This window comes from Carcharodon carcharias, chromosome 8 (genome assembly GCF_017639515.1).
Source record: "Carcharodon carcharias isolate sCarCar2 chromosome 8, sCarCar2.pri, whole genome shotgun sequence".
Lineage (NCBI taxonomy): Eukaryota > Metazoa > Chordata > Chondrichthyes > Lamniformes > Lamnidae > Carcharodon > Carcharodon carcharias.
Genome location: NC_054474.1, coordinates 82982204 through 83000987, shown reverse-complemented (window position 1 = coordinate 83000987; position 18784 = coordinate 82982204). Strand labels below are relative to the sequence as shown.

The window sequence follows — 18784 nt, the reverse complement described above, 5'->3', positions numbered from 1 at the left end:
CTATCTCAAATAAAGTGAAAGATTCATGGGAATGGCTTGGAGGGGTGTTTTTTTTTTAATTCTAAATAGTTGCATTAGCAGCAGACTTCTACTTCAATTTATTTACTAAAAAATGAAGATGAGGGATGCTCTCTATATTAAATGAATAGATTGCTTTATTAATTTAACAGGGAGTTTACCTATTTGCAGAGAGACAAGGAACATGCTTTTTACACATATTGGGATTTTTTTGTAATACACTTACCTTCAGAAATTCTTTGTGGAGATGTGTATCCCTTCTCCAATAGAAATTGAAGTTCAGTAACAGCAGAGACTGGAAGCCTAGCATGAGCATAATGTTCTTACCTCATGGGAATCAAATTACACTTCCAAATATAAATACGTTCATTGAAAACAAGCTTTTAGTTCACTGCCTGTAGCTTGATGCCATCCTGTGTTTCAGATGCAAATCAGTCAAAATATGGGAAGACGCGGGCAGAAGAAGATGCAAAGAGATGGCTAACTGAACAGGAGGCACTTGAAAATCAGAAGAGTTCAATTCGCAGAGAGTTGATGCAGCTCCGTAAAGAGAAGAAAGAGTTCCGTGATGCTCTGAAAGTATGCACAGGTACAGCCTTCATCTTACTTGTTGAAATAAGTAACCTTGGAAGCTCAATAGTGGATTTGTAACACATCTATTGTAGGTGGCTCTGAAGAAGAGTCATATGGACTCGAAATGTTAACTCTTGTTTCTCTCCACAGATGCTGCTAGACCTGCTGAGTTTTTCCAGCATTTTCTGTTTTTGTTTCAGATTCCAGCATCCGCAGTGTTATGCATTTCTCATTGTAGGTGGGCGGGGGAACCAATCAATTGTTAAATACATTACTGGATAAATATTCAAAGTTCTTAGACTTTGGGTAGATGGTAGTCTTTTCCTTCAGTACTTTTATTCTCACTTTTGCCACAGTGAACTCGAGGTTTAGGAGCTAGTATTTGTCTTTGTAGAAAAAATAAATAAAGTTTGCAAGCAATTTAAAATTTTATTTGGTAGCTATTTTCAATTCTTTCCATGAAGATGTCACATTGATACTGTAGAAAGGAAAAATATGATAAGCTATCAAAATGCTCAGTTATTATTACATTATTCCACTGGATGCCAGGAGGCACCCAGGCTCAGTTCCTTGTTTGTGCACAGTTAAATGATCTCAAGTTGTTTAATATCAAGGGTATCATAATTATCCCCAATATCCCCACATTAATAATTGGGAAAACTAGGCAGGGTTCCCATTGCTGACATTGGAAATGCACATACGTGGACAAAAAGGGAAAAGAACACTCGATGAGGATGTTTAAGGCACACAGCATGTTTTTCTCCTCAATTTGCCAGAAGTTGCTGAGAGTTTTATGCAGGTGACACAGAGCACCAACAGTTTGAACATCATTGCAAATGTAAATTCTGGTATCGAATTCAACCACTCTAGTTTATACTTCCTATCCGACACTTAGTCTCACTGTCCTTCAATCTGATTAATCAAGGAGATACACCATTACTTGTCATGTTCGCTCAGGTCCTGAATGTCTTGTATTTCTCACTGCAATGTTATCAGCTCTCACTTTCAGCGACTCGTTATGCAAAATGTAAAAACTTAAATGCACAAGGACAAATCAGGACTCTTATCTGTTTCACTTCTTTTTCTATAGCTTCTTTTGCCATCTAGTGGATGAAAACAGCACTTTTACCACATCACTAAAGAAAGGTGCTATATTTTCAGATTAAACCCAAGCCCCATTTGTCAATTCAGGAAAAAGATCCTGTCCCGGTCAATATTTACTCTTCAATCAACTAAAATAGTTTAACTGGCCATTATTTCACTGCTATTTATATGTCTTTGTTGTGTACAACTTTATTGCTGTGCTTGTCTACAAAAACATCAAACAGTAGTAACAAAAATAATTCATTGGCTAAAAAAATGTGTTCCATCATATACTGATTTTGTGAAAAACACTGCACGAGTGTGATTTTTTTTCTAAATAAATATGTTTGTGATATTTGATGAGGTAAGAAAGTTAGGGCATTGTCAGAACTCCCTCCTCTTTGTAAAGTGCCATGTTAATTGGAAATTTGAGGCAAACCAAACTAATTCATCAGAGAATAGCCACCCCATAAAAAGGTCCTTATCGATGTCACCAAGTTTCAAGTTATTGTTTTGTTACTGCAATGTTACTAATTTGACTAACATCTACTCTTTAGTAAGGCATATCTTATTGTTGCAAGTTCAAAGATGATATGCACACACATTATTTCCTGTTCTTACTTCAGTTATCTTAATAACTCAAAGATGGGGAAAAATTTTATGCATCTTGAACCCTTAATTCAAATTGGCATGATTAATCCAGTGCTTGAAGCACTCCAGACTTCTGAAGGCACCACAAACTGATTCACTGAATCATTTGACTAATTCTGAAATGAATTTATTTGGAAAAAAATTGTTATGTTTCATAAGTTACAAGCTCTAAATATTATGTATTTAACTAACCATCTGTGGAAGTGCCTTAGATATATTAGCTATGTACTTGATTACTTTGGATTGCCCTTTCCAATTACAATCTCTCATTTCACTGATTTAATTATTGTGAAAATATTGATGATAAACCAATTGTGAAATCCTTACAATTACAGTGACTGAAAGCTCTTGGCATTTAAAAGGGACAATATTGGCTTGAGAGATGGAAAAAAGTCATGGACATCTAACACCCATCATTATAGATCTGCTGTAATGTGCATGATAAGCTAGAAATTATCACATTGAACACACTCACAATAATGTTATGAATCATACAACACAAGACCGTGTTCTGAATTCCCCAAATCTTGCCAATTTGCCCCATAGCGATGTTATTTTACATTATTGTTTTGCTAGTGCAACACAGCCCCCTAACATTGCTCCTTGTTTGTTGTGTCAACTTCAAAGCAGTAAGCTAATTACAAAATTCTATTTTCTGTGTTTTAGCTGATGAAGGTGCAGTGGTATCAGCAACAACATCACTGGAAAAAAGAAGAAAAGGTTAAGAAAATTACATTAAAAAGAAAATAATTTTTGTTTTAAAAAATTATAAAAATGTATACCTACTTATAGTGAATTTCAGTGCATATAAGCAGAAAAGAGCCCGTTAAAGAAACATATGATGTGAATAAAGAGTGAGGTAACACAGTGATATAGTCCAATGGAGCATCAGTGTACGCTACCATGAAATGGAGCAACAAATGCTCGACTCCCTATTTCAAAGCTCTTAGATACCCTATTTCACAAAGCTCTTAGTCTCCATCATTATGAAGACGTTCCTAGTTTTTATTTTGTTTGGCACCTCTGCACACTGGAGTGGAGAATCATCGTCATGTCCCTGTTGCTCACTTCTTAGTAACCCACTAAAGAGTGGTAAAGGTAGATCCCTAGAGCATGCCATCACAGGTTGTGGGATGGGGTGGGTGGGAGAAGTGGGGAAGGAATGAGTTTACTACCTTCAAAAATATGTTTACGCGAATGGGAGGCATATAAAAGAGGTGTAATTATCGGCAAGAAATTCAGCTGACCAACATGGTATTGAGATTGTCAGCGAATAGGGACACATCTGCTTCAGATCATTGTTTATGTTGTTTTCATGGTAATGTATCAATAAACACCTGCTTTGTCAATACATCACTGAATTAATCCGATGAGCAACTGAATCATTCAGCCAAGTTTGATCCCAGGTTTTCACTGGAGAAAGTCTGCATTTGGATATCTGGGGAGAGGCAATTTCCTCTGCGTGCTAGGAGGAACAAAATCATAACTACATTTATTAAAAATGAGTATACAAGTTGGAGGGATAACTTTTGGCCATGATCAGAATTGGCATGATGGACTATGCCATTGAATAATCTGCCAAGCTTCATTGCCATGCTGACTCATGATTAGTAGACTGTTGAGTGAGGTAGTAGTGAAGGGTGACTGACACCCTTACAACTGTATTGCAACAAGGTGTCAAAACTTTCAGAAGAAGAGTTGAGGAAATTAGCAAAAAAAGGCAACACATGAACCTATATCAAAGGTCAGGTATATCCAATCTTAATTGATCCAAACCAAGTTACATTTAGATTTTTCTAAGTAAATTATTGTTGGTTGAATTCAAATTGTTTCAGATTAAGCTACACCTTAGCAATATACTCATACGTATGTATGGGAAGAAACATGCACCATGCACATGGTGATTGGGCTAATGTACTTAATGTGGACATTTTTCACAGGTAAAAAATCTCAAATTGCTCTGGAAGAGAAAATAAGGATGGTGGAAGAAAAATGTAAAGATAAAGAGACTGAGCGGGTGGAGTTGGAACTCAAATTAACACAAGTAAAGGAGAATCTGAAGAAAGCCATTGCAAGGGGAGCAGAAATTAGTTTATCCATTGACTCCAGATCAGACTCTTCTGGTCTGCAGGTACTTGAAGAATGTTTATTGCTGGAACAGAATTGGAAATAAATTGTGAAAAAATGAAACAATTAACCTTAATGTCTTCTGAGTATTACATATTTAAATGTAATTGTCACCTTAGAAGAAAGAGAGGTGATCTCATTGAAGTGTACAAAATTCTTTGGCTTGACAGGGTAGATTGCAGGAAGGATGTTTTCCCTGGTTGGGGGGTCCAGATCCAGGGGACAGACTCTCAGAATAAGAGTTGGGCCATTTAAGACCAAGATGAGGATGAATTTCTTCAGTAAGAGGGTGGTGAATCTTTGGAATTCTCTACCCCAGAGGGCTGTGGGTAGTCAGTCATTGAGTATGTTCAAAGCAGAGGTCAATAGATTTCTAGATACCAATGACATCAAGGGACGCGGGATAGTGCAGGAAGATGGTGTTGAGGTAGAAGATCAACCATTATCTAGTTGAATGGTGGAGCAGGCTCGAGGGGATCAATGGCCCACTCCTAACTCTCTGTTTCTTCAGTTGATAGAAACCTATTCTCTTTACAGTTTGAAGGCTGTCAGTTCAAGGCCCATTCTAGTACTTGAGTGCACTATCTAGATTTGATGCCAGTGCAATATTCAGGAAGCACTGCATTTTTTCGGTCTGTCAGAAGACATGTTAGACTAACCTACAAACTGCCTCTTCAGCTGAGTGTAAAAGATGTTATTACACTATTTGTAAGAGAACGGGAAGTTCTCCTGGTATTCTGACCAGCATTCCTCCTTCAACTAGCATCAACAAAAATGAATGAACTTATCAGACACCTCTTTCATCTCGGTGTATGCAGAGCTCCCAAACTATTTCATAAAAGTGAAGTGACTTATTATGTAGCAACTCATTGTTTGTTAAGTGCATGGCGGCATTGTAAGAAATATAAGAGTACCATATAAATGCAAGTCCTTTTTGGATGTAAGTGGAAGAACATTTCCAGAAACTTTTCATGTAAAATTCAAATGTTTACTTTAAGGGGAGAGTTTTTGTTTACCAGAATTCAATCTAATGCAAAATGATGGAATGAAAGTGCCCCATCTGGCTGCCCTAATGGCTCATTTAATAAAACCACTGTCCAGGTCCAATGCTGAATCTTTCCTGAGTAAGCTGATCCCAATCAGGGTTGCAGTATTGACCTCAACACCCCTATGTTAAAGAGGAAAAAATTCCGCAAGAACCCATGACCCTTATGTCCATTGATTTATTCTGATCTATCCATTCATGGATGTTTAATGAGGAAAGATTCAGCATGCACCTAAATTTCTTCTAAGCTAAGCATAGTAAGTAAATCTTCTTGCTGGGAATACAAAAATGAAAAGTTGCCCCTGTAAATTACAAGACAATGGCTTGTATCAGATGTTTCCTAATGGCTCTGTTGCTAAATGCATTATCCCATATGGAACCAAGCCACATGATGGAAGGAGGCCCCAGATGTAATCTCAAACTTGCACTGATTTCAACTGGGCGTATTAAAGTTGGTTAAAACAGCTGGGCTAAGGAAGGGAAAAACAAGGCAGATACCCAAGTCCAGTGACTAAACAGTGATTTGGTTTGGATGCTCTCCTTGTCTGAACACAGTTAAGAACAGCTTTGGGTTTAGCTGCGACGTCTCCAATATAGCCCACCGACATATTGTCAGGTCTCACAACTACGATTTGTGGTAATGGAAGACTTTCAGCACCATAGGCAACTGTGATTCATCAGGGGAGGAGAAAAAGAAAGTATAAAATGCCATCTTGACAGAAAGCGTTGACAAATAGCAGCAAGGTTTTGAGTACGGGAGTTGTATTTGGGCCTGATAAAGTGAAAATATTTAGTTCACTGTTGCAAATATATTGTGAATGTGGACGAAGATAAAAAAGTTTTTTTTAAAAGCTGCCTGCCCACTCCCACCTGACTGCCCATGCCAACTTTATTATGACATAGGCAGCATATTATTGAGGTGAATTGGCTTGGTAACAAGCTAATTTGACCCTCGATCATTTATTTAAATATGGCAGGCGGACTGCTGATCTTGGTGCCTGCCCACCTACCGTGTTTTGGGGGTGGGTGGGTAAGCGGTGGGGTTGGCACCTGCCATATTTTACATGCCACCCACCCCAACCCAGTGAAAATGGTGGGCACGTAAAATTCAAACCATAATGTAGAGGTTCCTTTTCATATATCGTTATACACTTTAGTCTGAGTTTACAGTTCCTGAAGTTAATGAGCAAATGTTGAATGCATGATTATGATTAAAAATATCTGCCCTCAACTTGTGCGGTCGAGTGGTTCAGTTATTAAAATATTGAATTGTGTTCCCACAGACTGAAAATGGTTACACAGAACATCATTTCATTCCTGTGAACTGTGCTTCAGAAATGAGAAGGAGAGCTCCCACCATGATATCCTCCAGTAAAGGATGCGTCTTACAGAAGGCTAAGGTATGAGCTTTGTTTAGATATCTTATCCTTAGTGAAAAAACAAGGAGTCATATTAACATAATATTCAGCTCCAGTTTGCCACTGTAAGTCATGTCATGTACTAACAATCAAGTTATCAGTAGTATGACAGTTTCACTTAGCAATATGACACTTTTCCATTGGTGTGAGAAGGTTACTGGAAAGGTTTGTGTACATACAGGTCTGCTGTAGATCATGGCATATAAGTCTATCTTTGAAGCTTCGAATAACCCTTCCAAAAATGGTGGTCAGCATATATGCCGAGCATAACATATGAAATGCAGCTGTTGGTACAGGAGGACCCATTTTTATTTGTCACTTGCCAGGAGCAGTTTGGTCTGTGGAGGTGTGTCTTAAATCCCACACATGTTCTTGGCAACACGGCCCAAATCACTTGCTTGATCCCATGCGCCAACTTACAAAGGTAAGTATAACCAAAAACATGCATCTTGGAGATGAAAAATTGAGGCCACCTCCTAATGCAAGTATTGCCCTAAACATGTATTTTGGCACCGAAAAATTGGATTGTCTTATATGCTGCGATTTACGGTAATAACAGATATAAGATGCAACACTGAAATCTGCCTTTTAACTGTATTTTGGGTTTACCTATTGTGTATGTATTTAATGGAAAATAATTTATGCAATACGTTGTGTTTCTATCTTATTTCTAAGGACACAATTTTATGGCCGTGTTTCGACGGGGACGGGGCTGTAAAATGTGGCGGGCTGTTATAAATCCCATTGACAACAGCAGGAACGTAAAATCCCGCTGTTGTAAAATTCTGTCCTAAGGGTCAATACTGATGCTTATCTGGGAGTAATTTATGTCAGTGAATTCAAATGCCCTGGAAACATTTTCACGTAGCACAGAAACCATGCCCTCCTACACACCTTACACCCACCACTCCCCAGTGTTTCCCTTGCTAGTTCAATGCAAGATCTGGTTCGAAAGTTCAAAACCTTTAGATCCTCAAGGCAACATGGCTCTGCTAGTAGATGGCATTCTAGGAAATGTTTCATTGTTTGGGAAAACTGTCCACAGTGGACAGTTGGTGTTGTAGTACAAAGCAAATTACATTCACTTTTAATCATACCAGTTTGTGGATGTATAAGAGGTAATAGTAATTTGGTGATGTATCTCACATGGGCTGAAAGATAGAGAAGCTATTTATTAGATTCAGTACCAAATTCAGTGGTCCAGATTTCACAGTCAGTGGCAAACCAATGACACTCACCACAATCTCTGTTGTGCGGATCTCCCCCTTCCCCAACCTGAATTTGAATCTGACACCAAAACAAGGGGATTTCCAGAAGGAAAATGCACCGTTTATCCTTCACTTCTTATAAATTTTTACAGAGAGCAAAATAAAAACTGAGATATGCATGTGAAAAGCTGAAATATAAATGATATTAATTTAACTCTGTTTATTATATTACGATTATAGAATTATAATGGAAAAAAATTAACAAACATAAAAGTTGTTTTTCAGGGCTAGAGAGTTAGCTATGATTTAGTATGCCATTAAAAACACTTACATCTCATTAACAAGGTGTAACTTTTTCAGGGTTTCTTAATAGCAAGATTACAGGGTAAGAGAGGAAGTTTTCATCAGTTCAGTGATTTCTAAAGAGTGTCAACTCCAGGGACTTCAACAGTACACCCTGTGGAGGAGCAGGGAATCATTGACAGCAACTTCTGGATTTTTGCTTTAAACTGCACATGTTCAGATACCAGGAGATGCTGGCTGTTTCAGAAGTGAACACCCATCATTAAAACCACAAACTCTGGGTGATTATACTGACAACTAAGTCAGACCCTTTGACTAAGTAAAACCCTTGTGGGAATAATATGACGCAGCGGAAAACTATTTAATGTAATGTACTTCAAATAGCTATAAGGACATATCAAAAGAAATGGAGCTGCTTCTTCACAATACAATTTGGCAAATAAAACTAACAAGAGATTTATTTTTTGTTTTTAATTATAGGAATGGGAGAAAAAGACAGGGACATGAAACGGAGTGAGGAAGGTTGATGCAATGGATTATTTATTAAGATGGAAAGAGTGTAATACATTTCAGACTTTATCAAAGCTTGTCAGTTTTCACAATGTGGAAAATGATGCAGTGTATTCCTGCTCAAGCAGAAGTTGCAAATGGAAGGAATATGTTAAGATGATAAAATGCTATAGGATGTGGGGTAATGAGTTTGCCATAACTACCTTATTATTATACTTCAAGGCCAAAAGTTACTTTAAATTACAAGTTCCAGATGTCTCCAGTATGTCACAAAACTCATATTCCTTTAACTTGTAATAACTATTATAATGAAGACTGGAATGAAAATCCAACACATGCAAGCATTACTCAAAGATGTATAAATTCTTATCTATAACTATACGTTAGCTACAATAAATGCCTTTAGGAGAGAAAATCAGGAATAATTAACAAATAACTGATCATAATAATGGCTCATTCTGATCACCGGCTGATCCTACTTGGACTATATTTTAACATTTTCCAGTGTATGCATTGTGTGCTTCAGCTTTAAGCAAGATTACAAAAATACTGTGACTCTTCTCTAGAAACTGTGAGCTCCTTCAGCTATGAGTGCTTTGGGGGTAGGAGACTGCTCAACTAATAGTAAAAAAACCCACAATATTTTAAAAATTTTGGACTGACTATAAGTCATTGAAACATCAATGCACAATCCATGCCCACACATTACTATCTCATGGTGATATTTCATTTTGTAACCTACCCCACCCCCCTCCCAAATCTCTGAACTCAGACAGTTTGATTAACATCTGCAACCTTAAATCCCATTCTTGACAGCTCCTGACTCAGAGTTAAACTTCTTTTCCTGGTAGTCAGTACTGCTATGCCATAAGGTAAAATTTTTCTAATATCCATTTCCCTTCAAAGCATGTGGATATTATGTTATCAAGTTCTGTGCCCACTAAGCCACACTTTTTCCCCATCGTATGTATAATATTTATTATTTTAAATATCATGTCTCCACTAAGACTCCTTCAATCCAACAAAAATAGAGTCAGTCGCTTGAGTTCATATCTCAATTGGTATAGAACAACCAGGGCCTGGTCATGAAAACTAGGAATGATCCAATAATATTTTGCCAATACCATGACAAAATAAAATAACATTGGTTCTTGGTAGGAGTGTGAATAATTAGAAATATCACTACTTGCCATATCATAGAGTCCACAAATGCCATGATGTACTGTGTAGTGGTCATAAAACAATTTCTTATCTTTTTATAGTGCCTTTAATATAATAAAAAAAACCACAGCAGTATTATAAAACAACATTTGACACCAAGCCAAGTAAGGAGATGGTCAAAAGACTTGGTCAGAGAGGTAGGGTTTTTTTAAGTAGCACCATAAAAAGGAAGAAAGCGAGGTAGATAATTGCAGAGCTTAGATCCCAGGCAACCGAAGGCACAACCACCTATACTGAAGCGATTAAAATCAAGGCTGCTCAAGAAGCCAGAATTAGATGAGTGCAGGTATCTTGGAGGATTGTGGGGCTGGAGGAGATTACAGAGATAGGGAGGGGCTACCAATACCATTCATTGACTTCAACACTGCATTCAAAAAGCATTTGGCAAGGAGCTTTCTAACACTGGACTAAAGTCTGCACTTTGTACAAAGCTAGATGGAAAAGAAAGGAGGTTCTACTTAATATCCACAAGTCAACAAAAGTCAATAACTCACGATTCACTTTGAATCAACATTATGCTTTTTAACAGATTAAAAATGTTAACATGAGAAAAGGTTTTTGAACAAGTTGCATCTGTTCATACTCAGTGCCTTTATTTACAATTTTGAGAAACTATAGGGCTCGAAATGGAGTGTTAATCTTGCAGTCTTCAAAAATATAACAGGTTTCATCACTCTTGACAATTAATTGCTATTAACACAAAATATTACCAGTCAAGACAAAATCATTCCAAAAGAACAGTTCTATGTTTAAAGTATTTTCTGAACAAATTTCTAATTTTCTATATTTAGCTCAGTGTAGAAGTGTGGAATAAATGTTTTCTAAAAATGCACATTTTAAAAGTAGCTTGTAAATATGTAGAATGGGTTTGCAATTTCTGTGTTTAATGTTTCAAACAAAAGAATTACCATGTTTTCCCGGCCAACTCTAAGCTCAACTTTCCTCATGTTATTCACAGGAAACTAGAGTTTTCTGCTTGTTCATTCCATTTTATAGTTAATTCTTTCATGTGCACCTGTATATATTTAGGGACTAATGCTGTAGACAATTTTTAGGCCAAGCTCTGACATTTCCTTTCCAGTTGACTGAGTTGTGAAATCATGTACAATCTGATCGTCAGTAGTTTTTAAACTTGCAACAAAATACTGTTTAATTTGTAAGCACTTTAAAGGGATAAGGTTCCGCATATATTTAAGGACTAATGAACAGTTTTCTTAACTTGATATGTGGCCAAATGTTAATTATGTATACTTTCTACCCCCACCCTCAAAAATAAAAATTTTGCATCACAGATTGTTGTAATTGAGTGCACAACATGACTGCGACCCTTTTTCCACATGTAATATGACAGATTAATGTTACGACTTGATAATGTGATTAGAGTTGGACCTGCTGCTTTTGTTGCACTTTTGCTTGTTGGAAAAATACTGGCCGGATAATTTCATGTCACTTGACTATGTTTTGAAATGGCTCCTGGGTCACAAACAACTCAAACAACAGAAGTCATCAGAACTTTGAAACGGTTTACATGGGTAAACAGTGGAAGATTTCTTTCCCACTGGTTAGTGAATCAGTAACAAGCAACCATTATCAATAGGAAAATGTCAGGGAAAGTTAAGAACTGTTATTTTTCCCCCACTCACTGGATGAGTTTAATCCAGGTGATGGTGTGGTTGGGGGGGGGGTCTCGCCGCCAGCTGGAGAGCCAGCTCCTGGCACCCTCCTTTGGGGAAGGCCCCACATATGAATGCAAATCGGGCAATGGTCAGCAGCAGGCCTTCTCCAAGGGGGCAGAAATCCTTTCCCTTGAGAGCTGCAGGCAGTAGCCCTTCCTTGCAGGCAGCACCATCAGAAACGGTGGCAGCTGTTGGCAATGCACGCACCGGAGGCCCAAAATCAGCATGGAATCTGGGCCTCAGGTGAATGAGGGTAAGAAGAGGGTCACTGGCTATGGGGGCCAGAAGAAAGAATGGAGGGGGTGGTGGCAGGGTGGTTCTCAGCAGCAACCCCTCCCCTTCACTGCCAGATGCCTGATAATGAGGGACCCGCCTCCCCTGGAAGTTCACCAAGCAAACTAGACAAGTCGGCTTCCTGCTTGGTGACTCCCCTACCCACTACAGTAGAATACCCGTGAAGGCAGGATGAATCCCTTGAAAAGGAATTAATAGCCCCCCTTTATTCGTTCATGGGATGCACACATCACTGGCTAAGCCAAAATTCATTGCCCATCCCTAATTGCCCTTGTTCAGAAGGCATTTAAGAGTCAACCACTTTGCTGTGTGTCTGGAATCACATGTAGGCCAGAGCAGGTAAGCATGGCAGATTTCCATTAGTGAACCAGATGGGTTTTTACAACAATTGACAATGGTTTTGTGGTCATCATCAGACTTTTAATTCCAGATTTTTATTGAATTCAAATTTCACCATCTGCCATATTGGGATTAGAACCCGAGTTCCACAGCATTACCCTGGGTCTCTGGAATATTAGTCCAGTGACAATACCACTATGCTACCACTTCCCCTTTCAAGTGAACTCAGTGCGAGAAGACAACCCAAGAGCCTTCCTGCCCTGGTCTTAATCAGGGCAACGGCAGGTAGGTGTCGCTGTCATGACCTGGCACCCTCTAGCCTAATTAAATGGCCCCTGCCTCCAAGGGCATCAAATTCCGCTCGCTAGAACATGGAGTACTTTACCACAAGTGACTAGAGAGAGAAGCAATGGAACATTTAAAGAGGAATTGGATTGATATTTGAAAAGGTACAATATAAAAGAATATGGGAAAACAATAAATACAGTGGACTATTTTGGGTGAAAAGCTAGGAGCCATGATGACGTGAATGGCAAGTTTCACATGCCTTTGTTGCCAATGCAGTGCTGAGCCATCCGTTAAATATAATTCCTACTAATACATTTACCAAAATGAAAATTAGACATTGAGAAATCAAAACAAATGGCCAGATTTTCACTAACGAAGCAGGAAGACTCATTTCCATATAAAATGGCTCTTGCACAGATTATGTTTGCTCCAGGGAGGTGGGAGCAGTGTCAAGACAGACCCACCAACCCTGGAGGTAATTCAGATGCAGCCAGAGAGGCAGGCGAGAACTGCCCCACCTCGGTTATCTGACACTTTTCCCCCCAATTATATTAAAGGCTGTCATGCCCTCTAGCCTACACCCCTTCACACCCATCCACTTTGCTTGCCCCTCCATGACTTCCATATCAGCTCCATGCCCATTCACCTAGTATGTACTATGCTCATAACTAATAAGCCATACAACAATGGTAAGACTTGAAGTATTCATGAGAAAAAAACGCCCATTCACAATCCTAATTTGAAAAAAAAAATTCTGCTCTTGCAACCTAAGTATCAATCAGTTAATGCAATTCATAGTTTCATTAAGAATCTTTACCCCACTTCACATCTCTTAATATTGCCTAAATAAATGTAGACATTGAAAAAAAAATTGAGGAATCAAAGTTAACATTCCGCTTCAACCAGAGTAAATAGACCCCTGCTGAACTAATGCATCTGAGAGTCATACAACTCAGCCAATAATTCTGGCATTATCTGGCAATTACAGCAACAGAAACAGATAATCTAATGCCTATTTCTCCAGGTGACCTCATTATGAATGTTTGGCTGAGCTTCAAGGGTCACTCAGGATTAACTCAGCAGAGGTCTGTTTACTCAGGCTGAAGTGGAGTGTTAACTTTGATTGACATCTTTAAGAGGTTATAATATGTTATTTTCTTTGATCTGTTTTTGCAACGCCTGTACTTTTCTTTGGACAAGATTAAGAGGTGTGAAGTGAGGTAAAGCTTCTGTTATTGAAACTATGAATGACTGATTTACAATCTTGAAGTGGCACAGCAGTGTTTTCTTTTAAAGATTTCTGAATGAGTTTTTTTTTGATGAGTATTTCAAGACAGTTACTATTTGGCTCATTGGTTCTGTACATAGTGCATAATAGATGAGGGGGCATGGGTAAGACCTTTTAAATATACTTGTCAAAGGGTTCCTGAATCCAGACCATAGTTTACGACTCCTCTGAGGGGCCATGAAACATGAGTTCTCAAAAAGCTGGCCCGACTCCAGGAATATTGCGGGGCAGGGGGGGTGGAGGGTATAAAGTTGCCCACCTCAGCAATGGAACCGGCGATGTTAGGAGTGCAGGACGTGGGCTCATTTCTCGCATCCTTATCCCAAGCCAGCAAAAATCAACAGCATCAGGAACAGAAGCAGGAATCAGGTCTGGCTGGCCATTTTTAAAGGTCTTCAGAGTCAGCCTGACCCCACAAATATCCGGACCAAAGGTTTAATTATTCCATCATTGGAAAGGGCGCTGGTTAGACTCTATAGGAACAGTCTGTATCTAAGTTTAAGGTATATAATGGAGGTGTTGAACATTGTGATGGATTATGAAAGTTTCTCCTTCTACTGGTAGGGGAGCCAGTAACCAGAGGACATTAGGCGATTAGCAAAAGAAACATACACGTTGTCATGATCTGGAATGCACCATATGAAAGGGTGATAGAAACATGTTCAATATTAACTTCCAAAAGGAAATTAGATATCTACTTGAAAAGGAAAAAAATGCAGAGCTGTGAGGTAAAAGCAGCAGAGTGGGACAAATTAGTTAACTCTTACAGAGCTGGCACAGGTACAATGGACCAAATAGTGATCTTCTGTACTGTCATGTCCATATCACAATTGTGAGAGATTAATAAGCACAATATTTAATACGGAATGTTACTTTGACTCTAGTTATCCTGCCTGTTCACATGAAGCCTTTTACTTTTAACAATTCCTGATTCCTATGAAGCTCAATTTGATTTACTTTTCAGCACTGAATCTACTTGAAATGGAAAGAAGTGTGAATGCATTCATCACAAGTGAAGATTTTTGATTGTTAGAATACAGTGTACTGCCAGAGTTGATTTATGACCTTTCTAGACTTGGGCAAGAATTTTCCCGTCGGCGAGCGGTAGCGGGGCCTACTCGCCGAAGTGGAATGACCTCGGGCAGAACTCCTGACATCATCACGCGTCATTTGCACTTTCAGGTCAGCGGGAGCGCAGCCGAGTCAGCTGTGCACCTGCCGACCTGTCAAAGGCCTATTGAGGCTATTCAAAAATCAATTAAAACAATTAGTGGACCTGCGCGTCCAACCTTAAAGTTGGCGGACAGGCCGGAAGCGCTAGCGGCCTCCTGAAAAAGCATGAAACCTCATCCACGGATGAGATGAGGTTTCACAACTGAATTTAAAATTTTACATTCACTTCTACTTAAAGTTCACATGAGGGGACATGGATGGCAAAGGAAATTTTCTGAACAAAAGCTTTTCCCCTTTGGGAACTGATCTCCCTGAGGCAGCACTTAGTCTCAGGGAGATCAGAGCGCTCCTTCACGTGCATACGTTTCCACATTTGCCATTTCCCCACCCCCCCACCTGCACAGGGAGTGCATAGCGCTTCCGTGCGGACGTCATGCTGGGCGGTCCTTAATTAGCCCGCCCACGAAAAACGGTGGCACGCCCCCAGTTGGGGGCTCCGATTGGAAGGCCACCCGCCCACGCCCGCTCCCGCACTCCCCCCACCGCCCCACCCAACAGGGGGAAAATTTTGCCCTAGAAATCTTTCCAGACCAACTAATATTTTAATGACCGTATATTAACCAATGAAATTGAATTTGAACTCTACATTAAAGCTACAAGTTTGCAAATATTGCGCCCATCAAAAAGAAAAACTTGCATTTATATAGCTCCTTTAAACATCCACAGAACATCCCAAAGTGCTTTACAGGCAATGAAGCACCGTTTCAAAGTGTAGTCAATGTAATGGTGCCGTAATATGGGATATTTTACATCTACAAGAGAGCAGATGGGACCTTGGCTTAATGTCTCAGTGTAACTCCCTCAATTCTGCACTGCATTTGACTTGTGTATTCAAGTTCTGGAGTGGGTATTGAACCCACAACCTGCTGATTCAGAGGCAAGATTGACATCAGTGGCACAACAATATTTACAATATGCTAATGTGGTTCCATATTTCAGTCCGTCATGGATTTTGTTGCAACGTCATTGTGAGGCTCAAAGAATGGTTAAATCTACTGATGCAATAACTCTGAAATGGCACAGTGGAAGTATTACATTACTTTTTTTTATACTTTAATAAAACATTTAACTTACACGTCATAGCCTAAGATGGGAAAATGGAAGTGGCTACTTGTCCTCTCAATCATTTGGTCTTATCCTGGTCAGCTGTGGTTTACTGGTAGCACATTTGCATCTGAGTTCAAAGATTGAGGGTTCAAGATCCACTCCAGTAATTTGAGCACAAAATCCAGGATGATATTTCAGCAGAATACAGGGAGAATTGCATTGTTGAAGCTGGTATCTTTCAGGTAAGATGTTAAACTAAGGCCCTGTTGGCTTGCTCAGGAAAGAGGAGAGATCCCATAGAACTAATGCACAAACAAGCTGGGTAAGGGATGAGGTGGTGGTGCAGAGGTTCTCTCTTGTGTTCTGGTTGATATTTATCCCTCAACCAGCAATCAACTAAAACATTGCTGTTTGTAGGAACTTGCTGTGCTAAAATGAGCTGATGCATTTTTCTCATTATAACGGTGATTTAACTTCAAAAGCAGTTTATTGGCTATAAAGAACATGGGGACATCCTGAGATTGAAAGACACTCTAGTTTGTTTCTTTCCTGGAGTCTTTGCAGTACAATTCCAAGGTGGGCAGGTGCCCTCTATAACAGTTAAACATGATATGCAGTGCTATGGGATTTTGGGAGAAATGTGAAGACTACAATGCTCAGGTTCAATCTCAAATTTATAGTAAATTGACTGGGCAGTAGCGGGGTTATTGCATTCATTATTCGATCAACAAGGAGAAAATTACTATTGCTCCTGTTTGCAGTTATTTACCCTGCTGCAAGGGCAAGGAGGTATCAGTAGCCATGTATAGAATCAAAAGAAAAAGTGTTCTTCGACTGCACTTCTGTATCTCCTAATGGCCAATTCATAGCAATGCAGCTAGAAACCTTGGAGCAGGTAACTGCCCCACCCTCTATAGCTGCAATAGGTCTAATATCAGGAATTAGAGAGGGAAAAAAGAGGTCCAAATAAAAATAAGCATTGATGCAGAAATTTTTTTCCCCATCGACATAATTCTTGCGTTATTCCTGCATTTTTATTCTAATGGCTAACATCTCTATTATTGGTGACTATTTATCAGTAATTTACTGCTCACCTTATGCAATGGTGCTTTTTCAGATTAGTTTCTTTAATTTGTATTGAGACATTGCTCTGGATGGGTCTTTTACTATTACTGTTCCTTTGTATTGCAAACTACAGAGAATATAAAGCCAACTCCCCAATATTTCTCAGTTGGCAAGGGCCTACTGTACAACTGAGTCATGCTATCCATGAAAGACCAAGTTTTCTCTCTTCTCTCTACTGAGTTAGCTTATTTTGGCTGGGATAGTGGTAAACATTCTACAATCAGCCTCAGTACTCTTGAGCTATGAGGAAAAGAAAATCCATTGTTCTTGCTGGAAAGTGATCATGCCAGTACACCACAGCATCAGGCTTTGTTGGCAAACATCCTGCAAAAGTTCACTCTAGACTTTGAGATGAAGGATTCTTACTCAGGTGAGATACCAATGGGAAACCCATGCCTACAGAAAAGTACCCTAGCACAGCAATTAACAGAATTTTGGGAGAGAATGGACAGCAAATAAAGTTAGCTCTGTGGACTGCATACATCCTTTATCATCTGTCATTTTCCTGCAGATCACCCAGCAATTATCCACATTGTACTTTTCACTATCCTTCAGAGCCTTCATAATATGGTATTTACCTTTAAAAAAAATCCAGAGTTAGAAGAGATAAAGCTTTGTACCTTGTCCCTTATGTTCTGTGTTCTATCACATTGAAATTGCATTCTCAGAATCAAAATGTAATAAGATGCACACTCATTACTGTAAACAGTCACCACAACCACATCATTGCTTAAAAAAAGCAACTTTACATTGTTTATATGCATTTTATTCTTGATGTAATACAGCTGTCACATTACTTAACCACACATGAACCGATTGGGTTAGTGTACAATGATCTGGGGCTTGGCCTAAATAGCCAAGTGGTTATGGTACTGGGTTTGTAACCCCAAGATCAAGAGTTCAAATCTCACATTGGCAAACTATGAAACAATGTAACTTCATCTGAATAGGAAGAGATGGAAACGGGTTTGTACTCGAAAGAGTTACAATGATCTGGGCTGTCCTTAGATGGATACAGTGATCTAATCTCAGCTCTAAAATTTAGGGTTCAAATGAGTTCAGGGAAGAGTGATTAAAGTTTCCTAGCTGGGAAATCTGTTGCAGTTCAGAAATTCATTAGCGTTCACATAGCTTCAGCCAACGACAGATCTAATACTGTATTGTAATATAAAATATATGTTCTACTGGACACATTCAATAGCTGCTGTATGATGTCAAAGAGAGATTTAAAAAGTAACAAAGGAGGCTGCCTCTAGCATACTGGGCTGTATCACTAACAAAGCAAGTAATTTAAAATATTATAGAACTAACTATTAGAAGTACAAATCTAAGGTTTT

At 39.0% G+C, this 18784-nt stretch overlaps 1 protein-coding gene across 4 annotated transcripts in view; it reads left to right on the top strand.

The window, feature by feature from the left end:
• Nucleotides 1–11448, top strand: part of afap1l1a (actin filament associated protein 1-like 1a) — a 231724-nt gene extending 220276 nt beyond the window's left edge. For all 4 annotated transcript variants that reach the window (XM_041194165.1, XM_041194166.1, XM_041194167.1 and 1 more), the window contains 5 exons: nt 443–607; nt 2992–3045; nt 4266–4456; nt 6781–6897; nt 8907–11448. In XM_041194165.1, coding sequence (XP_041050099.1) covers nt 443–607; nt 2992–3045; nt 4266–4456; nt 6781–6897; nt 8907–8933 — 554 coding nt within the window. In that variant the 3' untranslated portion in view covers nt 8934–11448. The remainder of the gene's footprint in view (nt 1–442; nt 608–2991; nt 3046–4265; nt 4457–6780; nt 6898–8906) is intronic.
• The last annotated feature ends 7336 nt before the right edge of the window (nt 11449–18784 follow it).